Consider the following 24,452-nt stretch of genomic DNA (forward strand, 5'->3'; position numbering starts at 1 on the left):
CCATTTGGCCTAATTAGCCTTGACGAGCTTATCTCTGCAGGCCCAGCAGGCTCCCCCCCCTCCCACAGCATGGGCTGCGACACACCAGCGCTCCCCAAACCGGTGCCCCCTCCCAGATGTTTCAAGGGCCCAGCCCTGGGCAGCACAGCTGGAGACCAGATGGGGAGAGGCTGGGGGGGTGGGGTCCCAAAGAGCGCAAGGCAAGCCCTGCGGGTGCCAGGCAAGTCCCCCTTTTATGGTGCATTAAAAGCCTGTTGCTGCTTTTTTTTTTTTTACAAAAAAAGAAAATTTGCCTATTTATATAAAAAAATAACATATATAGCGGACGCTTGGGTTGTGACGTAATCCATGACGGAGGCACGTCCGCAACCCACAGCGTTCGTATCACACAGTGGCGTGTCTGCGCACGTGCGTGACGTAATTCAGCGCTTCTGCGCAACGAGTGATTTAGTGCTGAAACCCGCAAGTAACCCATTCTGGTACTTCCGGGTTTGCGTGGAGCGCAACCTGAAAAGGCATAACCTGCAGCGATCGTAACATGAGGTGTGACTGTACATACTGCTGTATCACAGAATGTACAACAATATCGTGTTTTTAATATTTTTATCGTGTTTTTAATATTTTTATCGTGTTTTTAATATTTTTATCGTGTTTTTAATATTTTTATCATGTTTTTAATATTCTGTTGGGTGCCACCCAGAGTGGCTGGGGAAACCCAGCCAGATGGGCGGGGCATAAATATTATTATTATTATTATTATTATTATTATTATTATTATTATTATTATTATTATTATTATATAAAATTGCAAAAGAGCCATCTGACAGTGGAACGGACTCTCCTTCCTTGGAGGTTTTTCAGCAGAGCTTGGATGGGGCATCGTTTATCAAGGATGCTTTAGTGGAGATTCCTGCATTGGAGGGGGTTGGACTAGATGACCCCTGGAGGCCCCGCCCAACTCTACGATTCTATGAAAACCACATAGTAAAATCACAAAAAATGTTGCAAACAAGTTAAGAGCAAAATGATTCCCAACACCTACACCAGGGGACTCATTTCTTTGGGAAGGAAGGGAAAGGTTAGGGGGCGTCGTGACCCACATGGAGAGAGGGGAACGAATGGCTTGCATATTTGTGCTCCTCCTCTGCAGCTCAAAAGGTGGTCTTGGGTGGCCGGCTGGGGAAAAGCTCGCCCCCCCCAGCACCCACCAAGGGGAGACGGGAGCAGCCGCACGACTCAAGACCCCTGGGACCCCTCAGGCAACCCCCCACCCATCAAACGGCCCTGGCCCGTGGGGAACTCGAACTCACCACCTCGTCCGCCGTGAAGTCGATAAAGCCTGGGAGGATCAGGAAGTCGCTGAGGATAAAAGGAACGGGTTAGCAGCAATCCGTGCAGCACGGCGGGTTGGGATGCATGACCCCCGGGGGCCTCACCCAGCTCCACCAATCTTTCCTCTTAATACCAATTCAAACACAAATCAGTTACATAGCCAATTATACATTTTGTGTGGCTTCCCACATACTGGGCTTCCCTTTAATTCTGCCTCCAGGCTGTTGCTCGGACCAAATAGTTTTATGAGTGTTTGTGTTTACGTGTTGTAAAATAAACTTAATAATAATAAAAATGAGACATAGGAGCATGGGAAGCACTGGGGCTGGATCAGGCCCCAAGGGGCCCATCCTGGCCCAGCACCCTTTTCTCATAGTGACCCACCAGAGGCCCATCATGCAGCTGCCCCAGGAGAGAACAGGGTGGGCTTGCGGTCGAGACCCCAAGGCGGGTGGGCTCCCAAAAGCCAAACCCCGGGGCCAGGCAGGGCCTCCGGGTGCCCCGCATGTTAATTCAGGGATCCCCCCCCCCCGCAGCCTCTGCCGCCCCCCCTAAAAAAACAAAACAAAAGGGTCTGGAGGGACCCCACGGCAACCGCTGCAAAGCCATTCATGGGCACCCGGCGTGAGTAATGGGGCTTAAAGAGGGAGGCCCAGGGCAGCCGGCCCTATTCTGGCTGGGGGAGAGGAGGGGGTCGGAGGGTCAGGAGGATGCAAGCTGGAGCACAGGAGCTCCCCGCCCCCCCACACCGCCAACGTTTTCTGCCCCCGACGGACAGAATTCAACCAAGGCCAGACCAGGGTTGCGGTGTTAGAAACTCTAATAATAATAATAATAATAATTATTATTATTATTATTATTTATATCCCACTCATATGGCTTCCAGCAGGATATTAAAATACAATGATTCATCAAATATTAAAAGCTTCCCTTAAACAGGGCTGCCTTCAGATGTCTTCTGAAAGTCCTTGTTTATTTCCTTGACATCTGGTGGGAGGGTGTTCCACAGGGCGGGTGCCACTACCGAGAAGGCCCTCTGCCTGGTTCCCTGTCACCTCACTTCTCGCAGGGAGGGAACCGCCAGAAGGCCCTTGGAGCTGGACCCCGTTGTCGGGGCTGAGCGATGGGGGTGGAGACGCTCCTTCAGGGATACAGGACCGAGGCCGTTTAGGGCTTTAAAGGTCAGCACCAACACTTTGAACTGTGCTCGGAAATGTACTGGGAGCCAATGCAGATCTCTCAGGACTGGTGTTATGTGGTCCCGGTGGCCACTCCCAGTCACCAGTCTAGCTGCCGCATTCTGAATTAGTTGTAGTTTCCGGGTCACCTTCAAAGGGAGCCCCACATAGAGCGCATTGCAGTAGTCCAAGCGAGAGATAACTAGAGCATGTACCACTCTGGCGAGACAGTCTGCGGGCAGGTAGGGTCTCATCCTGCGTACCAGATGGAGCTGGTAGACAGCCGCCCTGGACACAGAACTGACCTGCGCCTCCATGGACAGCTGTGAGTCCAAAATGAGCCCACACCTGCCCGCCCCCCGTCCCCCCAAAACAGTCCGTCTTGTCAGGATTCAACCTGAATCTGTTAGCCGCCATCCATCCTCCAACCGCCTCCAGACAGCCACACAGGACCTTCACCGCCTTCGCATATAGAATCCAGGCATCAAATGGCTCCTTAAACCACGGAGACAATATACAGCCTTGTCGTACTCCTTTCCCAATTTTGGATACATATATATTGGCCTATTCCGAACTCTTTCTCTTAATGGCGACACTGACCATTCGCAACGGGGGAATATTCTTCAAAACTGGGGGCAGAGGGAAGGGACAACAATTCACTGCAGTGTCGTTCGCCTGCTCCTGCTCAGGTTGCCCAGAAAAAGCATTTTGGTTCTAGAAATTCATTCCGACGGTGCAGATAAAACATGACGGATAGAATTCCACAGGGTGCGAAAATGGTCCCGATCCGAGGATCCCCAGTTATGGCAGAGCTATTGGGTGCTTTCCTGGCACCCGGGCATCTTCCCTTGGTCCTTCCACAGTGGGGACATTGGTTTCCGGGCGGGAGTTGATCACGGTGTGGCAGCCTTCCTCTTAGCACGATTCTCCCTTGCATCCTGAGTTCGAGTGTCTTCAAAGCCCATGACACCTTTGGTCAAGGCTGTTCTCCAAATGGAGCGCTCGCAGGCCGGTGTTTCCCAGTTGCCGGCCTTAAGGCACTCTTTAAACCTCTTTTGTTGACCACCAGCATCACGCTTTCCATTTTGAAGTTTGGAATAGAGTAGTTGCTTTGGAAGACGACCATCAGGCATCCGCACAACATAGCAAGTCCAACGAAGTTGATGTTGAAGAGTCATTGCTTCAACGCTGGTGATCTTTGCTTCTTCCAGTACACTGGCATTAGTTCCTCTGTCTTCCCAAGTGAGGTGTAAAAATTTTTGGAGACACCATTGATGGAATCTTTCGAGGAGTTGGATGTTGACAAGCTGGAAGGTGCGCAGAGGAGGGCGACCAAGATGATCAAGGGTCTGGAAACCAAGCCTGATGAGGAGCGGTTGAAGGAGCTAGGTATGTTTAGCCTGGAAAAGAGGAGACTGAGAGGAGATATGAGAGCCGTCTTCAAATATCACAAGGGTTGTCCCATAGAAGAGGAATCAAACTTGCTTTCTCCTGCTCTGGAGGGGAGGACTTGAACCCGTGGCTTTAAGTTACAGGAGAGGAGATTCCGATTCAACATCAGGAAGAACTTTCTGATGGTAAGAGCCGTTCGAACGGACTTCCTCGGGAGGAGGTGGACTCTCCTTCCTTGGAGGTTGGATGGCGATTTGTCGGGAAATCTTCAGCTGTGATTCCTACATTGCAGGGGGTTGGACTAGATGGCCCCTGGGGTACCTTCCAACCCTTCACTTCTATGAATGATATATATAAAAAACACATTTTGAAGCACAAAAAGCACACCATGCCACCCACTCGCTTGAAGGGAAGCAGAGCAAAGGCCCAACACCCCCCTGGACTGGGAAGGGAATCCGGTGGCAATGGAGAGATCAGAGATCCCTTACGCAGCATCTCCGCTCTCAGCCTCCGCGCAGAGAAACCCAGACAGCTCCCTTTGCGATTCCCGTCCGGAAATGTCAGCCCACATGCATAATTGATATCTGCAACCGCAAGACCCGTCGAAAAAAAACCTTGGTCAGCCATCCAGAGGCTGCTCAGCCACTCCCTGGCCAGACCAAAAAAAAAAGGGGGGGGAATTAACTGCATTTGGAATGCATCCAAACTGGCACACACATTTGTGCAAAAATTTAAAAATTAAAGGGGGGGGGAGATGAGGCTTCTCCTAAAACTGAATAAAATGCTTCAAAGGAATAAATTATTTTTTAAAAAAAAATGGGTGTGGGGATGCTAAAGGACTTACTGTAGTCAAACCTTCACATGAGACCAGCTCTCTTACCAGGAGGCAGAAAGTGACCTAACTCAGCAAACACTTACCATATCCTTCTGTACCCTGAAAGGTCCACAAAGTGTCTGTTACTCTTTGCCACTTGCCCTGCCCAGCTCCCAGTTAAAATTAGGGTGTCCTGCATATTTTATAAACAAAATAAAAAAATCCTTCCAGTAGCACCTTAGAGACCAACTAAGTTTGTTCTTGGTTATGAGCTTTTGTGTGCATGCACACTTCTTCAGATACCAAATATTTTATGTGCCATAAACAGTAGGCCTCTTGCTACAGTAGACCCCGCTCTAAGAGAGGCATGCAACGGCACAGTCCCATGATTTGAACCTGGAACTAACACCAAACAGCTGCCAGTCGCTACAATCTGGGCCAAACCCAGACAAGGCCGCCTCCGAACGGAGCCTCCTGGGGTCCCTCAGCTTCGTCAGAGGGCCTTCTTGGTGGTGGCACCCGCCCTGTGCAATGCTCTCCCACCAGATGTCAAGGAAATAAACAACTATCTGACTTTTAGAAGACACCTGAAGGCAGCCCCGTTTAGGGAAGTTTTAAATGTCTGGTGTTTTCTTGTGTTTTTAATATCTTCTTGGAAGCTGCCCAGATTGGCTGGGGAAACCTAGTCAGATGGGCGGGGTAGAAATAAAAAATTATTATTATTTGATGATGATGATGATGATGGACTTTCTTTTTCTGTCCTGGATCTTCTCAGAGGGTGGAGGAAGGCACAAGGGGTGGCATTTGAATTGGGTGCAGAGCAGGAGGCGGGAGACCACCCCACGAATTCAAGGCGGACGTGAACGGCCGTGGCAGAAATTCAAGAGAGATCTTTTTTTTGGCAGCGGCAGGGATCTGCCAAGATTGAAAGCCGCTTCTTCAATTATTAGCGTCAAAAGATGACGCTGTTTTCTTAAACCACGCGCTTACTCATTTGCTGCTCCTCGTTCCACGCCCACCAGATTTGCAGAGTTTGGGGGGGGGAATGGAGAGATGAGATATGCTCTTCGCGAAGCCAGGGGCTGCATCTCGCCTCCTATCACTGGCTTCAAGGAGAAGGTGGCGCTATTCTCTGCAAGGATAACCAGAAGGATCTTTCCATTCCTCCCTTCCTTCCTCTCCCCTCGAGGGCACCTGATCTCCTCAAATACCTGTGGTTTGGTTTCCACTGCACCCGGTCCCAGAGCTTGAGGGCAGGAAGAGAGATCTCCACTACAAGCACCCGGAACAATCTGACACCCTGTCAAATTCAGACAAGGCGCACCCTCTCCAAGCCACAGTGCACCCGCAAAATGGGGAAAGAATTAAAGGGCCGGAAAGATGGGAAACCTCTCCATGGACAGGAATCTCCAAAGTGCCTCTCTGCCGGTGCTAGAAACTCATCTCAGATATATAAGCTACCGATAATTGCCAAATGACACCTTAAACCTAGGTTACGGTCGCCACCATGGAACGTCTATGCATCATTTCCCCCCGTAGTAATTTATTATTATTATTATTATTATTATTATTATTATTATTATTATTATTATTTATTAATTTGTACCCCACCTATCTGGCTGAGTTTCCCAGCCACTCTGGGTGGATTCCAACAAAATATTAAATTTCAATAGTCTGTCAAACATTAAAAGCTTCCCTAAACAGGGCTGCCTTCAGATGTCTTCTAAAAGTCTGGTAGTTGTTTTTCTCTTTGACCTCTGACGGGAGGGCGTTCCACAGGGCGGATGCCACTACCAAGAAGGCCCTCTGCCTGGTTCCCTGTAACTTCGCTTCTCGAAGTGAGGGAACCACCAGAAGGACCTCGGAGCTGGACCTCAGTGTCTGGGCTGAGCGATGGGGGTGGAGATGCTCCTTCAGATATACTGGACCTTTGAGGCCGTTTAGGGCTTTCAAGGTCAGCACCAACACTTTGAATTGTGCTCGGAAATGTACTGGGAGCCAATGCAGGTCTTTCAGGACCGGTGCCACTCCCAGTCCCCAGTCTAGCTGCCGCATTCTGGATTAATTGCAGTTTCCGGATCACCTTCAAGGGTAGCCCCACGTAGAGCGCATTGCAGTAGTCCAAGCGGGAGATAACCAGAGCATGCACCACTCTGCAGTGAGATTTACTATTAATAAGAATAATTTCATTTCTATAGCACTTTATCTTTTAAAGAAAAAAACCTCAAAGCTGCTTCGGACATATTAAAACGTCAAATAAAACAAATTCAAGCCTCAGGGGAGATATTTCAGATCCATCTCTAAGTGATTGCGAATGAGTTTATGGAACCCGGATGGGGAATGGTCCGAAAAAGTTCGGGCGCCAATGATTGAAACGATGGATGCCCTGTCCGAAATGAGGAGAGGAGAAAGGAACGCAAACTCTGGCAAAACAAATTCAAATTAATAGGGAGGATTGGGGGAAGGAGTTACCAGAAGCATGAAGACCAACAATAATACATTATTTTTAAATACATCAGAAAGCAGGGGTGCCAAAGGACGCAGAAGGAGATGGCAGAAAAGGGGAATGAATTCTTTGCGTTGGTCTTCACCGCAGAAGATGCTGGACAGGCGTCTGCGCCCAAACCAGTTTTGGGGTGTGTCGTGGTGGTTATTTTTTATTTTTATTTTTAAAAGAGGGGCACCTGAAGAATTAAGTCAAGCAGAAATGACAAGAGACGAAGGTCTAGGGCCAAGTGACAAGCGAAGGACAAGTTGTCGGGGCCAGATGGAAGATGTCCAGTTCTAACAGAAATGTGAAAAAGCTGATCTTCTAATAAAAAGGTGCAGTTTGTTACTAAAAATCAATTTCCCTTTTGAAGTGCTGGAAGGCGGTCCGTTTTTAAATGGAAGAATTAAGAGGGAATTACAGATCCACGAGCCCACCACTTCTCTCTAGCAAATTTGCAGGCAGCATTGTTAAAATCCTAATAACTGAACATATGGAAGAACAAGCCTGGGCCAAGAGAGAAAATCAGCATGGCTTTCACAGCAGGAAACCTTCCTTCGCCATTTCCTGAGCATCAGCAACCACGGAGTCATGATCTGGTGTAAACACTGTATGCAAGTAGCCGAATCCTCCGGAGCCGGATTACTTGGACATTAAGTCCCGCTGTACTTCCAGCTGAGTGTGCACAGGATCGTGACCTTGCAGCACAATCCAAAGCGTGTTTACTCAGAAGCAAGCTGCGTCCAGTTAAGCATTACTTACTCCTCAGGAAGCACCCTGGGGATTAGAGCCTGCTGTTTTCCAAAAACCTCTAAATACAGATGAAACTCAAAAAAATTGAATATCATGGAAAAGTCCATTGATGTAAGCAATTGTCTTCATTAGCTACTGGAGTTTAATAGATGAGATAGACTCATGACATGCAAAGCAAGATATCTCAAGCCTTTGTTTGTTATAATTGTGATGATTATGGCGTACAGCTGATGAAAACCCCAAAGTTGAAATTGTGAATTTGGGTTCTCATCAGCTGTACGCCATAATCATCACAATTATAACAAATAAAGGCTTGACGTATCTCGCTTTGCATGTCATGAGTCTATCTCATATATTAGTTTCACCTTTTAAGTTGAATTACTGAAAGAAACGAACCTTTCCATGATATTCTAATTTTTTGAGTTTCACCTGTAATCCCCAGGGGATGAGGATGGGGATAGGGGATAGTGGCTGAATTACAACTAATCACCAAACTTAAAACCACGGAGAAACCTGGTCTGAACAAAGACATTGGATTCTTATCTCATTATACATAACAAGCTATCTTTAGCCATCTCACCACTTGCCTTTCCCTGCAAGACTAATTACAGCCGTTAAGAGTTTTCCACACCTATCAGCTGATCACCCATTCCCACCACCCTTCTGAGCAATACCCCTCCCCACTCCCCCACTATATTTAAGGATCTGGTGACTTCTGTTTCAGTGTATCTGAAGAAGTGTGCATGCACACGAAAGCTCATACCAAGAACAAACTCAGTTGGTCTCTAAGGTGCTACTGGAAAGAATTTTCGATTTTGTTTTGACTATGGCAGACCAACACGGCTACCCACCTGTGATAGGGGACAGGTGAGCCTCTGGCTTTAGGAAAGAAAAACCAGGAAGCCAAAGATACACGGCCCATTCTCACAGCGGAGGGGAGCTGGGGCTGGAGTCTTCCAGGGCCCGGCACTTTCAAACTACTTCCTTAAGTGATCTTGGGTGAAGAGTGAGGTGCGTAAGCTTGCACCAGGTAATTCAGCAGTTCCAGAAGGATCGCTTCAAACTGGCTGAACGAGCAACAATACATCAAACATAGATCGGTGTCTGCAAGATGATGAAGGGCCTGATGAGGAGTGGTTGAAGGAGCTGGGGAAGCTTAGCCAGGAAAAGAGGAGACCGAGAGGAGATATGAGAGCCATCTTCAAATATCTTAAAGGCTGTCCCATGGAAGGTGGTGCAAAATTGTTTTCACCTGCTCCGGAGGATAGGACTCAAACCAAGGGATTCGAGTTACAAGAAAGGAGATTCCAACTGAACATTAGGAATATTTTTCAGATAAATAAAAATAATAAATTTTTATTTATGCCCCGCCCTTCCCCGCCAAACCGGGCTCAGGGCGGCTAACACCAATAAAATCACAACAAAAACAATTCAATTAAAATACAGCTTATAATACAATTTAAAAATTAATTTAGACCGCAGCCTCACACCAAAAGAATGAAACATCAGGGTTAAACTGAAACCAACCCAAAGGCCAGGTGGAACAGCTCCGTCTTGCAGGCCCTGCGGAAAGATGCCAAATCCCGCAGGGCCCTGGTCTCTTGCGACAGAGCGTTCCACCAAGTCGGGGCCAGTACTGAGAAGGCCCTGGCCCTAGTTGAAGTCAACCTAGCATCCTTGTGGCTCGGGACCTCCAAAAAGTTATTATTTGAGGACCTTAAGGTCCTACCCGGGACATACCAGGAGTGGCGGTCCCTTAGATAAAGGTAAAGGGAGCCCTGACCATTAGGTCCAGTCACGGACGACTCTGGGGTTGCGGCGCTCATCTCGCTTTACTGGCCGAGGGAGCCGGCATACAGCTTCGGAAACGCTGTTTAGCTTCCCGCTGGAGCGGTACCTACTTATCTACTTGCACTTTGACATGCTTTCGAGCTGCTAGGGACCGAGCAACAGGAGCTCACCCTGTCGTGGGGACACCGTTTTTAAAAATAAAAACATGTGGAGGCAACGCGGGGTGGGGGAGGGTGACTGTGGTAATCTGATTAATGGATCATCTTCCATCATATGAGGAGCAGCTTAAACTGTTGGGCTTCTGTATATTGGGGGGGGGGGGGTAGGCAGGCGAACTCTCAACTGTGCCAGAGCAAGAATGCAATTTATAGGAGTGCACAGAGCAGAGCTAAACCATGAGATTCGGTCCCCTGGGAAGCAGCGACAACCACCAGCTTGGATCAGACAATTTCAGCGGCTACGGTACTGGTCATGAATGGATGCTTTTGAATTATGGTGCTGGAGGAGACTCTTGAGAGTCCCATGGACTGCAAGAAGATCAAACTTATCCATCCTTAAAGAAATCAGCCCTGAGTGCTCACTGGAAGGACAGATCCTGAAGCTGAGGCTCCAAGACTTTGGCCACCTCATGAGAAGAGAAGACTCCCTGGAAAAGACCCTGATGTTGGGAAAGATGGAGGGCACTAGGAGAAGGGGACGACGGAGGATGAGATGGTTGGACAGTGTTCTCGAAGTGACTGGCATGAGTTTGGCCAAACTGTGGGAGGCAGTGAAGGATAGGGGTGCCTGGTGTGCTCTGGTCCATGGGGTCACCAAGAGTCGGACACGACTAAACAACAACAAAGACTAGATTAGGTTTCCTGAACTTGAGTCTCCAGGTACTTTTAGACTACAATTCCCTGGTTCTGTTAGCTGGGGGTGCTGGGAGTTGTAGTCCAACAACCGCTGGAAAAAGACCCAAGGTTAGGAAACACTGGACTCGATGATCCTCGGGATCCCTTCCAACTCTTCAATTCTATTAATCTATAAACATTATTTACTTTCTCCTCGTAAATGCAACGTTTTGGAGATATCTGCTGAAGCTGCTACTCTTCAGATAAAAAGGATAAGAACTTCCGTCTGGTGTGCCTGCTGGATCAGGCCAGAGGCCCATTTAGTGCAGCATCCTGTTCTCACAGTGGCTGAGCAGATGCCTGTTGGAAACCAGCAGGCAGGATCCCGCCACCAGAGCATCTCTCTCCGCCTGCGATTTCCAGCAACTGGGACTCCGAAGCCTTGCAGCCTCCGGCAGAACCACCCTGGCTGGGAGCCCCCGAGAGCCCTCTCCTCCTCGAGGATTACTTCTCCGGCCCAGAAGCGGCCTACTTGGAACTCACAGCTGCAGGATGTGGCCATGAACACTGGCACAAGTTCCTTTTCTTAAAGTAAACTGGAGTATCCTAGGGGAAACGGAAAGTCATTCTTGGTTGCGAGCCCATTACTGGCAGAAATGCAGCCTCCGCTATCTGAGTGACGGCAAACACCAGGCAGCAACGGAGTATTCGGGGCCCCTGGGAGGTGGCCGGATCCAAAGGCTGGACTGCAGCAAAACCGAGGCTCCTGAAAGCCAGGCTGGATACAATATTAAGGGCACCGGAATCTTTCCCTGCCATTGAACCCAAAAAGCAGACTCAAACCCCTGAAAGCTACTACTGTATTCTCCTTATTAATATATTGCCTTTTCCCCACCCAGGCCAGTACTCAAAGCATCTGAAGCAAGAGGTTATAACCCAAAAAGCTAAAGGCACGTCGAAGGTAAACGATTTAAAATGCAATGAAATGTAGAATTAAAACCACAGGTCTGTTTAAAATGCAGATGATGAAAACAGGAGTTATCAGAAACCCCTTTCTTTCAAAACAAAACAAAATACAGTCAGTTCCCAAAGGCCTGTTGACCTGCCAGCGGAAGGAAAGAAAAGGAGGGAGCCGGTCTGGCTTCCCTTGGCAAGGAGTTCCAAAGTGGCCTAGGAGAAGCCACCACCGAGAAGGCCCTCTCCTGCGTCCCCACCCAGCGGGATTGTGAGGGTGGTGGGATGACCGAGAGAAGGACCTTCCCTGAAGATCGCAGAGCCCGGCAGGTTCGCCTGGGAGAATATGGTGGTTCAGACAGGCCCAGGCCTGACAGTATCGGGCTCTGTTGGTTGTAACCCGGAATTTGGATAGGAGAAACTGTTTCCACTCAAATTCATACCATGTTGGAGGGGGAAGATGCACCCACCCAGACCCAGGAAGGGAAGGTGGTAGAAGCGGCCCATTCGGGAATATTCCTGCCCTCTACCCGTCTCCCCGCCAACCCCAAACGCTCGGCAAATTCCTCCTTCCAGCTTCCGCAATTAAGAGTTGACTAGGAGGTTTTGCGCAACAAACCTGCTTCCCCCACAAAGATTCGATCTTTTGGCAAAAAGGAAAGCGGTAGGGAGGGATAACGTTCGCGTTGACGCAACACCAAGTACCGGTAACCTCCCCACAAACGGACTGGAATGAAAATGCATTAAACGGCCAGCGCTGCACCCAAATCGGAACGAACAGAGGGGTCAGAGGGGTCTCTTGGAAGCGCAGAGAGTGACCGGCAGCCCATTTCACAGATTTCCGTGCAGGAGAAGCAAGGCAGGCCCTGTTGGCAATTGCAGGGGTCCATAGGCCGAACTGTTGAACAGAGCCAACCGATGGGTCCCCCAGGTCACCCCCCCATTTCAAAGAGGGAGAAACGAGAAGAGCATTTCTGCTGTGCACCATCTTTGCAGGGCCTGGCCAGAGATTCAGGTTGGGCACTAGGTTGGGGTTGACTGCTGGGGGGGGGAGGGGGTGCAGCAGACGGTGTGGGGCAGGGTCTCCTAGGGGCCAGGAGGAGGACCCCCACCATCCAGGCATTCTGTGGGAGGGGGGTCCTTGCCATGGGGCGATGCCCGCTGGCTCCACCTGCCAGGTGACGCGGAGGTGCCCTTCCTAGCCGGGGACCCTTTTCCCTGGGGTGCCATCAAGGGTGGTGGTGGTGGGGCTCCCAGGCAGGGACCCAGCTGGGAGCCACGTGGGGAGGAGGCCCCGCCCCCTTCGCGCCCCCCTTACTTGTAGGTGAGCCCGTCGGCGATGGCGAAGAGCTGCTGCGCCGTCAGGCCGTCCTCGGGGACGTAGCCGGTGCCGCCGCTGATCAGGTAGTCGGCCATGCTGCGGAGGAAAGGGAGACGAGAAGAGAGGCCGTCAGCGGGGGGGGGGGGGGAGAGGAGCGCTCCGCACATGCTCAGGGGCCGCCTGCACATCCCAAGCGGGCGCGGGCCGGAGAAGGAGCCGCGGGTGCCATGCGTGGCGCTGCGCCTTCCTGGGGCATTTGGTGGGTGCTCGGGCGCCCATGGGCCGCAGGCGCCAGCAAGCAGCAGCAGCAGCAGCAGCCGCCCCAGCCCGGCCCGGCCCGGCCCGCTTCCTGCCTTCCCTCCTTCCCGGCCGTGCGCTCCTCCTCCCGGCCCGGCCCGGCGCGCCTACCTGAGCGGCTCGCCTTCCCCCATGGCGCCCCCGCCGCCGCCGCCGCCGCGCCGGGCTCGCCTCCGCCGCTTCCTCCTCCTCCTCCTCCTCGTCGTCGTCGTCGTCCGGCGGGCGGGCGGGCAGGCAGGCGGGCGGGCGGGCGGGCGGCTGGCTTCCTCGGTCCGCCGTTGGCTGTGCTCGGCGCGCGCTCTGCGCCGCCGCCGCTGCTGCCGCCGCCGCGCAGCGGAGCCACCAAGCAAGCAGCGCCCGCGACGAGGAGGGCGGGGCGCGGGGAGACCGGGGGGGGGGGATCCTCCCTCCCTCCCTTAAGGGGGGGGGTGGCGGGGCGAAGGAGGGAGGGAAGGGGAAGGAAGGAAGGAAGGAGAAGAAAGGGAGGAAGGAGGAGGATGGAAGGAGAAAGGGAAGGAAGGGAGAAGGAAGGAGGACGGTAAGAGAGGGAGGAAAAGGTAGGGAGGAGAAGGAAGGAAAAGGAAGGAGAAGAAAGGGAGGAAGGAGGATGGGAGGAAGGAAGGAGAAGAAAGGGAGGAAGGAGGATGAGAAGGAAGGAAAAGGAAGGAGAAGGAAGGGAGGAAGGAGGATGAGAAGGAAGGAAAAGGAAGGAGAAGAAAGGGAGGAAGGAGGATGGGAGGAAGGAAGGAGAAGAAAGGGAGGAAGGAGGATGAGAAGGAAGGAAAAGGAAGGAGAAGGAAGGGAGGAAGGAGGATGAGAAGGAAGGAAAAGGAAGGAGAAGAAAGGGAGGAAGGAGGATGGGAGGAAGGAAGGAGAAGAAAGGGAGGAAGGAGGATGAGAAGGAAGGAAAAGGAAGGAGAAGGAAGGGAGGAAGGAGGATGGGAGGAAGGAAGGAGAAGAAAGGGAGGAAGGAGGATGAGAAGGAAGGAAAAGGAAGGAGAAGAAAGGGAGGAAGGAGGATGGGAGGGAGGAAGGAGAAGAAAGGGAGGAAGGAGGATGAGAAGGAAGGAAAAGGAAGGAGAAGAAAGGGAGGAAGGAGGATGGGAGGAAGGAAGGAGAAGAAAGGGAGGAAGGAGGATGAGAAGGAAGGAAAAGGAAGGAGAAGAAAGGGAGGAAGGAGGATGGGAGGAAGGAAGGAGAAGAAAGGGAGGAAGGAGGATGAGAAGGAAGGAAAAGGAAGGAGAAGAAAGGGAGGAAGGAGGATGGGAGGGAGGAAGGAGAAGAAAGGGAGGAAGGAGGATGAGAAGGAAGGAAAAGGAAGGAGAAGAAAGGGAGAAGGAAGGAGGACGGTAAGAGAGGGAGGAAAAGGAAGGGAGGAGAAGGAAGGAGGATGGGAGGAAGGAAGGAGAAGAAAGGGAGGAAGGAGGATGAGAAGGAAGGTAGGGAGGAGAAGGAAGGAAGGGGTTTCCTGCTTCCTGGTGCCCAAGGAGGCCTCAGAAGGAACCCCCATCCATCCTCTGGCCACAGTTGTGCCCCCCCCCCTCCCGCAAAGAGGAAGCGCCGCTCTTTGGGCAAAAGCAGACAGGCTGGCAAGCAAAGGAAAGCTCTTTGGCAACCGAACGTGGGTCGGTTTTAACGGGGCTCAGTGGGCAGGCAGCTCCCGAGTGAATCCGAGGATCGGGGAGCTGGAAGGGGCCGCGAGGATCATCTAGTCCGAGGCAGGCGTCTTTTGCCCAAAGTGGGACTCGAACCCCGGACCCTGAGCCACCTGCCATACCATGAGATTTTGGCCATACCAACTGAGCATAGCTGTCAACCCTCCCTGCTGTTTCCCACTGCTATTATAAGGGAATTTCCCACAAAAAAAGGGAAAGCTTGACAGCTATGAAACTGAGATTTTTGTACCTTTCATTTTTAGGTTGTGAACCGCCCAGAGAGCCACAGATGAAGGGGGGGGGGAGACAGATTTATTAGATATAAAGGAGGCCCGTGGTCACACGCCTCTGTTCTGGGGTTCAGCTGCTTTGGGGACAGAAGCTGCCTTGGTGGCCCTGATGGTCCTACCTACAAGGACAGGTGCAGAGAACAGCTGGACCCTTGGAGGCCCCTGCAATTCCACAATTGGACGGTTCTATGATTGGGCCTTTCGTTTTAATCTATGGGGGTGGGATGTTTAAATGTATTTTTTAAATGTTTAAATTTACACGCACAAACACATACATAAAGATATATTTGTAAGTCATTTTTTTAAGTCGCTTTCAGTTGCCATGGCAAACAACTTCTTCTTCTTCTTACCATTATTATCTAGGTTTGTATTCCACCCGTCAACCTGGCACTTCACAGAATAAAATGCAGGATAAATGACAAATGTAAGTAATAGTAGTAGTAGTAGTAGTAGTAATAATAATTTATTGTTTCTACCCTGCCCATCTGGCTGGGTTTCTCCAGCCACTCTGGGCAGCTTCCAACAGAAGAGTAAAAATACATTAAAACATCAGTCATTAAAAGCTTCCCTAAACAGGGCTGCCTTCAGGTGTCATGTACCGTATTTTCCCATGTATAAGACTAGGTTTCCCCCCTTAAAAATAATGTCAAATTTTAGGGGGGCATCTTATACACGGATATATCCCCCCATTTTCTTAAATCTGAGTCCCCAAAAATAAGGGGCGTCTTATAGACGAAAAATATGGTAGTTGTTTATTTCTTTCACATCTAATGGGAGGGAGTTCCACAAGGCAGGCGCCACCACCGAGAAGGCCCTCTTAATAAATAAGGCGATGGCCTTCACATTTATTTCTCTGTTCTAGGATCCTGGTAAGATAAGAGACTCCGTGGGTGAGCAGTTCCCAGGTTTGGGATTTGGGGACGTTGCCGAAGGGGTAGGGGCGCAGTTTTGGGGTGCTCCAGGATCCATTTTTGTCATCCGTCCACCCCCCCCCCCCCGAGCAAAGAGCACTTTTTGGAAAGCGACACCCTTTCCCAGACAGGGGAAGCTTGGCCCCTGTGATCCGTGCGTTGGAAACATCTCAGCTGGACTACTGCAGCGCAGTCTGCATGGGGCTTCCCTGGGAGACTGGCCCAGAAGCTGCAGCTGGTTCAGGGCACCGGGGCCAAGTTACACCTGCGCACAAGGAACCCCACTGGCTTCCCATCAGCTACGGAGCCGTGTTACAGAAACCCAGGACTCTGCTTTGTGTAAAAACAGGCGAGCCCAGCTCCTCCCACCCAGGGAACAAGCCCGGGGCTGCTTCTGCATGGGGGGCCCTGAGCAGCTCCACTTGGGGGACCTCAAATACCCTCCTCTCCCCAGTACCCCCAGACTGACGTCACTGACCCAGAGGAGCCTCTTTGATGTACCCAGTCTCCCTAGAGCTGCTTGGAGGGGGGAGCTTAAGGGGGATTTTGGGTGCAGAGGCTCCTGGAGGAATGTTTGAGCGGCCCGAGGGGAGGGAAAGGAAGGCCGAGCCGTCTGGAGAGGGGCAGGGGGCTGGCTCCCTCCCACTTCCCCACTGTTTTTGCAGAGAGGAAGCTCAGAGCTCAAGCCCCCCCCCAGGTCTACCTGCGGATCTCAGGTGTGTGTTGGGGTGGAGGAGGTGGGGCTGGCCGTGCTTACCTGGCTGTGCAAATTGGTTGTGCTTAATCAGGTAGGGGGTTGCTGGCCTGGCATGCGCTATCTGGGGAGATGGGTGGCCCTAGGACCATAGAACTGCAGTTGGAAGGGAACCCCAAGAGTCATCTAGTCCAACCCCACGCAGTGCAGGATGTTCAAGGACTCCTTGCTAACATAAGAAGCCTGGAGCAACTCGGCACCAGGCACTGCGCACCCTGTATTATGGGGTGGTGACCGGGAAACTGGCATTTTCTGCAGTGGCTCCTGCCCCGTGAAATGCCCTCTGCTCTGCCATCCGTCAATTGCTCCAGAGTTATCTCTTTGCTCATGTTTTTATTACTAGGTTTCCGATTTCAACTGTGCTTCTACATTTGCATTTTTGTGCACCGCTTAAGAGATTTAAAAAAAATGTTCGCCTGGCCTCACCTAGACTTTGGAACTCCCTGCCTATTGATATAACGCAGGAGCCTCTAGCGTATACTTTTCAGAGCCTGCCGAGGACATTTTGATTTAGGGAAACCTACTCAGATATCTGGAACATTGGTCTCTTTTTAGTTTGTTGGTGATTTTAATCTTTGGTATGTTTAAAACAGTTGGCTTTTTATATATATTTTTAAAAAAAACACCCTCTACTGATAATTTTATTGCTTTATTCATTTGGAGAAGCACTTTGAGGTTGTTGGCCCTTTAAGTAGCATGTAATTCTTAAGGATCAAATAAATAAATTATCAGGTTTAGAAAAGCTTTTTAAATTAAAAAAAACCCCACACATACTGTTTTCAGGCAGTACTACATTTTGCATTTCGTGGCCATTGATCACCCCTCCCCCCTTTGTGGACAGCTTGATGAAGTGGGCTCTATCTTCAGCCGTGATAAAAGGGTTTTCGGGTGCCGGAAATACTCTTTGTTGTTTTGCTGCAATGGATTTGCATGGCTGCCGCGCCCCCCCCCCACCAATCTGATAATAGGGTTGACCTCCATTCCCCAGAAGCCATAACAACTGGCGGGAGATTCTCTTCATTATTACTGAGAAGCGACATGGTAGCCATCATCTAATATCGGGTGGAGGATGGAGCCAACTTGTTCTCTCCTGCTCTGGAGGGTAGGACTCGAACCCATGGCTTCAAGTTACAAGAAAGGAGATTCCGACTAAACATTCAGAAAAGATCTGTTTTGACAGTGGAGAGGTCTCCCTCCCTCAGGAGATGGTGGCTTCTCCTTCCTGGGAGGTTTTTAAGCAGAGCTTGGGTGGCCATCTGTCATGGATGTTTTAATGGATATTCCTGCATTGCAGGGGGTTGGGCTGGATGACCTTTGGGGGTCCCTTCCAACTCTACAATTTTTATGGTTCTATGAGGGTTCTTGTGATTCTTATTATGCTTTCCTGTGCTCAAGTCATGCGCTTGTGGAGAGGCCAGGATCTCAGCGCAGTTAAGTGGCCTAATTGACCACGAGGTGCTGAATTATTCCAGACTCTCTTCCTCTGCAGCTAAATTCCTTCCTCACATGATTTCAGAACTTGCCGCCATTCAGGAATCCCTTTAATTTCATTTACGGACATTAGAAGAGACCCAGGCTGGATCCGGCCAGTGGCCCCTCTTGTCCAACATCCTGTTCTCAAAGTCGCCAAGCAGATGCCCGTTCTGGGAGGCCTGCAGGCAGGATCGGGGCCGCCCTTTGCAAAGGGCCATGGCTCAGGGAGAGGACACCTGCCCCGCAATGCAGCAGGTCCCCAGGTGCAACTCCCAGCAGCAGCATCTGCAGGCAGGACTGGAGAAAATTCCCTGCTTGGAAAATTCACTGCCAGTCAGAGTAGGCACTACTGAGCTTGATGGGTCAATTTCTTACTCGTTCCATAAAATTATACACCTCTTGACTTTAACGTGGAGCCAGGGGAGGACTCGAGCGGCTTCCGAAAAAGATAATAAAAGTATCCGTAAGAAAAGTTAACAGCAGTTATTTTAAAACTTTTCAAAAGTGACACTGATAATAGGCTAAAAGTAGATTAAACCTCGCATCGAGTTTCTAAACGTCTGGGCGGGCTTGTCTAAACAAGAATGCTTTCAGCGGGTGCCAAAAGGCGTACGGTGTTTGATCTCAATAGGCAGGGAGTTCCAAAGGGGAGGCGACTGAGTTCTTACAAATGAGGACGGGTGGGTGGGTATGGGGTACCTGTAGCATTGCCAGTTCCACCAATTCTAGCATCCGCGGGGGCACATCTGGGGTAGCAAATTGGCAGCCAATCTGAGCAGCCCAGGTGTTCTGTGCTGGCAAGGCCTCGCCCTGTCAGCAATTTTGCTGCAGCATCCTGCGCTCACTGCAGCCAAGCATGATGGCCTGGTAGCCGAAGGCAGCTCTGCTCCTGTGGTCAAGGAAACTGGCCTGAGCCTGACTGCAAAGGAAGGAGCGGGGGAAACCTTGGGGCTCAGATCTCGAACCCGTGACTCAAGCCGGCTCTTCGCCTGACTCCTTTCCATCCATATGAAAATATCGGAGGAAGTGAAATAAATCCGCCAAGCAAATTCTTCCCCGGGTGGTTTGCATTTAATTTCAATTTCAAACTCTTGCAAACCACAATGGTCCTTTTGGAGAGAGGCTTCCTGGGCTGCCCTGAGCTTCCCGACCAAACTGCCATCACACACTTCTTCTTCTTCTTCTTCTTCTTCTTCTTCTTCTTCTTCTTCTTCTTCTTCTTCTTCTTCTTCTTTTCCCAGCCAGGAAAAGCTGGTCAGGTCCGAAGCACAAGGTTTTTCTTGGCTTGCAAACAGGAGTTTCATTTATGTCCCCCGAGCAGAGTCTCGAGTTCGAGGGAGAAGTCGAGGCGGGCAGATTGCGTGCCTGGTCCTCAGGCCAGCCGCTCCTGGGCTCAGCACCCCACGCAAAAGGAGCTGGGGAGCTCCCGTCTCCTTGTCAAAGGGGCTTGATCCTGCAAAGGGAGGCGCTGCTTCTTAATGCAGGTTGAGCCCCCCTAGGAGCCACAATTTTCAAGGTGTGCACCCTGGCTGCATGTACCCAGCACTGGCACCAATGCACTCTGCGCATCCCCAGAGGCTGTTCTCTTCCTTTCCTTCTTGGGGTGAGCCCTGGCGCTGAAGCTGCTTTTGGAGTGGAACCGATGCTCAAAGCGAAACCCTGGAGACGCTCCTCTTTCCTGAGGGGGTCTGGTGGCCAGGAATGTGAGATTTAGGGAAGTTTTTAACGTGTGGCATTTTAATGTATTTTTAATCTTTGTTGGAAGCCACCCAGAGTGGCTGGGGAAACCCAGCCAGATGGGCGGGGAACAAATAAATTATTATTATTATTATTATTATTATTATTATTATTATTATTATTCAGCATCCCTGCCTACGGCTGCTGTGCTCTGCCATCCCCCCAAGAGCAAAGGCACCAAGAGTCCATTCGCCAGCTCAGCAGAACCACGTTCAGCTACATTTCGGGGTTCACGGGTCCCTCGCCAAAGGGAGGCAGCGGAATCAATACAGAGGGAGAGCGATTTGGGCTCCTTCTGCTCCAGGGCCTCGCCTCGACTTCTGTCTTGAATGCCTGGCTTTGCTTGGGGAAATAATAATAATAATAATAATAATAATAATAATAATAATAAGTATTATTTATACTCCCATCTGGCTGGGTTTCCCCAGCCACTCTGGGCGGCTTTCAACAGAACATTAAAAACAGAATAAAACATTAAAAAAAAACTTCCCTAAACACAATAATAATAAAAAAATCCTTCCAGTAACACCTTAGAGACCAACTAAGTTTGTTCTTGGTATGAGCTTTCATGTGCATGCACACTTCTTCAGATACACTGAAACGGAAGACCCTTATATATAGTGAGAGAGTGGGGAGGGGTATTACTCAGAAGGGTGGTGGGAATGGGTTGCCTTCAGGTGTCTTCTAAAAGTCAGATAGCTGTTTATTTCCTTGATATCTGATGGGAGGGCATTCCACAGGGAGGGCGCCACCACCGAGAAGGCCCTCTGCCTGGTTCCCTGTAACTTCACTTCTCACTGGGAGGGAACCGCCAGAAGGCCCTCGGAGCTGGACCTCAGTGTCCGGGATGGATTATGGGGGTGGAGACGTTCCTTCAGGCATACTGTTTGCAAGCCAAGAAAAATCTTTCTGCAATCATAGAATCATGAAATACCCCAAGGGTCACCTAGTCCAGTCCCTTGCAATGCAGGAATCTCAGTTCCAGGATCCGACCTCTGCTTAAAAACCTCCAAGGAAGGAGCGTCCGCCACCTTCGAAAGGAGTCCATTCTACTGTCAAACAGCTCTCGCCAGCAGATAGTTCTTTCTAGGGTTGGTTGGAATCTCGTTCCTCATTTGGATCTGTTGGTTTCGGTCCTCCCCTCCGCAGCATCAGAAAACAAGCTTGCTCCAACTTCTGTGGGGTAGCCCTACAAATATTTGAAGAAGCCCATCGTATCACTTATCAGACTCCTATTTTCCAAGCTAAACATACTCCGCTCCTTCAACCGTTCCTCATCAGGCTTGGTTTCCAGACCCAGGGTCATCTCAGCTGTCCTCTGCACACCTTCCAGCTTGTCAACATCCTCCTTAAATTGTGGTGCCCAGCATGTGCACAGGGGACGCAGGTGGCGCTGTGATCTAAACCACTGAGCCTCTTGGGCTTGTCGATTGAAAGGTCGGTGGTTTGAATCCCCGCGACGGAGTGAGTACCCGTTGCTCTGTCCCAGCTCCTGCCAACCTAGCAGTTTGAAAGCACGCCAGTGCAAGTAGATAAATAGGTACCACTGTGGCGGGAAGCTAAACAGTGTCCCATTGCGCCAGAAGTGGTTTAGTCCTGCTGGCCACATGACCCGGAAAACTGTCTGTGGGCAAACGCTGGCTTCCTCAGCCTGAAAACGAGATGAGCGCCGCAACCCCATAGTCGCCTTTGACTGGACTTAACCGTCCAGGGGTCCTTTACCTTTTTACCTATAGCCAGGATTTATTTCAGGGAGGCGGGCTTTATTGAAGGGGCAGTACTGGGACCCAGGTGGCGCTGTGGGTTAAACCACTGAGCCTAGGGCTTGCTGATCAGAAGGTCGGCGGTTTGAATCCCTGCCACGGGGTGAGCTCCCGTTGCTCGGTCCCAGCTCCTAGCAGTTCGAAAGCACGTCATAGTGCAAGTAGATAAATAGGAACCGCTCCAGCGGGAAGGTAAACGGCGTTTCCGTGCGCTGCTCTGGTTCGCCAGAAGTGGCTTTGTCATGCTGGCCACATGACCCGGAAGCTGTCTGCGGACAAACGCTGGCTCCCTCGGCCTATAGAGCGAGATGAGCGCCGCAACCCCAGAGTCGGACACGACTGGACCTGATGGTCAGGGGTCCATTTACCATTTATTTTACTGAGTTATCTGCAATGCAACTGGTCAATTAGTTAAGTACTTTTTTATTTATTTACTTGATGGGGGGGCAACTGCCCTCCTGCATTCCCCCGCCTACACCCATAGTGCCCCGACCTGGATGGCACAACTCCTTATCAAAATATTAAAAACATAACAGGTTTGTAGCCAGCCATACATGAATCTTCTGAAAGTGCCTGCCTGGCATCCATAGGCAGGGAGTTCCAAAGGTTTGCACGCTCTTACAAATGCGGAGCGGGGTTAGGTGTGGCACCTGTAACAGGGCCAGTTCTACAGATGGTCAAGCGGGCACTGGTGGGCTAAACTGGTCCCGAGTTGTTAAGGACTTCACATACCAGGAGTAAGTAACAGCTGCCCGGTAGCAGCTCTGCAGTCTCTGAAGACTTGAAGAGGAAAGAAGCTGCCCCTCACAGCTCCTTGGGTGCCCGTTCTCCGTGCCCCAGGAATGCCCGCAGTCCGTAGCAGGACAAGTGAAAGAGGACGCCTCTGCTGCCCTCCAGTGTCCAGACGGAGAACCTCAGGCCCACTTTCACTGAGTCCCACCAGCTGGTTTTCCCAGTGCAATTGCAATTGCCCAGTCACTGGAGAGGGAACTGTCATGACCATAGAACTGGAAGGGACCCGAGGATCATCTAGCCTTGGCCAGGGAGGGCAGGGTATAAATAAAAATTATTATTTAGTAGTAGTATTAGTCCATGCAGGGATCTTTCGCCCGAAGTGGGGCTTGAACCCATGTCCCCGAGACAGAGTCGTCTCTGCAGAGCTGCTGTTTCAGAAGGGGATGCTGGAGGCTTTTAAGCAGAGGTTGGGTAGCCATCTGCCAGGAATGCTTTGGTTGTGATCTCTGCATTGCAGAGGGTTGGACTAGATGACCCTCAGGGGTCCCGACCAACTCTACAGTTTTATGGTTCTTCACCGGCCTGACTCTGCTGGCAGCCTGAAATAAGCAGGGCATGGGAACACAAGGTGGGGAAATGTTCCGGGTTTGATTTCCACAGAGCAAGCTTTTAATGTTCCCTCTTCCCAGGGCGCTGACTTGCTGCTACTTCCCTTATGTTTATTATCGTGCTGTGAGGTGGGTTTTGTTCCTTATTCTTAGCTGCCTTGAAACACTCGTAAAAAGACAGGATTGGGTAAATCCTTGAATGAATGAATGAATGAATGAATGAATGAATGACCTGAGCCAGCATTGAATTTTCGCTTCTTTTGTTTCCAAATCTAAAGTGAAGCTATGTGTCCGTTCCCCCCACCTTGCACCCCAACGAAAAGGCTACATTGGGAATTACTCTCTCTCAGAGGAGTTCACCATCACCCTGTTGTGTCTCTGTGTGTGTCACCAACCTGGGCATGGCTTCTTCAGATAACATGGGGAGCGATCGGCCGAATGAGCCGGTTTCACCCACTCCAGGGAAACAGTAGAATCATCTGCGTCAAGCGCAGCCTGGGTGGGACAGGCCAGGAAGGCCAGCCCAGAACGGTGAATCACGCAGAGACAGGGCGGGCAGCCTCCTCTGAGGATCCTGGGATCACAGGAGCCTTTTGTTGAATCTGCTCTCCTCTGGCAAGATAGATGCTTGCTGGGCAGGGATCTCTGCTCCAGGGGGCAGCACTTTGGCTGCATCCTTTCCGTTTGCAGAGACCTTGCCTGTCTTTGAGTCTTTGGGAGGAAGAACAACAAAGCTGTCTCTCTTGGGACAGTGCAAATTACTGCGGCATCAACTTTCCTGGACTCTCATCTCTCCCCTTCATCAAATGTCTCATGGGATCCAGCTTCACGGCGTCTTCTGAATGATGCCTCTGCCTGAGGTAGTTTCCTCTGTTCTCTGTGTAGGGCTGCCCTCATTGCAGCGAGTGTGGGATGCTGCAGCCCGATTGCTGACAGCAGCGAGGTCTCGTCAGCCTGTAACACCTGCGCTCAGAGATCTGGGCTGGCTGCCGATTTGCTGCCTGTCCAAGGTTAGTATATAATGCCCTTGGGACCAGTTTACCTATGAGATTGCCTCACTTCGCATGTGGCCACTTCGCCTCTTTAATCTTCAAGAATTACGGTAACCAGATCTCCGCTTTCTTGGCAGGTCTTAAAAGGTCCAGGAGGAAAGGCAGCCCCCCTCTCAGGCCCTGGGTGCAGGCTTGCAGGCGGCAGAATCTGGTTGCGACCCTTGATCTGGCAATCCAGAGGGTTGTCTCACCACTTCTCTATAGGTGCAAATGCCTGGCTGCAATTTTTAGGAAGGAGGAAAGAGGGTGAGCCCACCTAGGCCAGGTCACACCCTCTGGCTGGGACATAATGAGAAGAGTTTGCTGCTTGATCAGCCCATC

The 24,452-nt window shown here is 50.8% G+C and overlaps 1 protein-coding gene across 3 annotated transcripts in view; it reads right to left on the bottom strand.

Annotated features, from left to right (window-relative positions):
* IMPDH1 (inosine monophosphate dehydrogenase 1) overlaps positions 1 to 24,452 on the bottom strand; it is a 58,053-nt gene that overhangs the window by 25,161 nt on the left and 8,440 nt on the right. For 2 of the 3 annotated variants that reach the window (XM_033162160.1, XM_033162159.1), the window contains exons 2-3: positions 12,854 to 12,952; positions 1,311 to 1,359 (exon numbers count right to left, since the gene is read on the bottom strand). In XM_033162160.1, coding sequence (XP_033018051.1) covers positions 1,311 to 1,359; positions 12,854 to 12,951 — 147 coding nt within the window. In that variant the 5' untranslated portion in view covers position 12,952. Of the gene's footprint in view, positions 1 to 1,310; positions 1,360 to 12,853; positions 12,953 to 13,264; positions 13,340 to 24,452 lie in introns of those variants that run through there. The other variant, XM_033162161.1, reaches the window with a different exon arrangement.

The sequence above is a fragment of the Lacerta agilis genome, chromosome 10 (genome assembly GCF_009819535.1).
Source record: "Lacerta agilis isolate rLacAgi1 chromosome 10, rLacAgi1.pri, whole genome shotgun sequence".
Lineage (NCBI taxonomy): Eukaryota > Metazoa > Chordata > Lepidosauria > Squamata > Lacertidae > Lacerta > Lacerta agilis.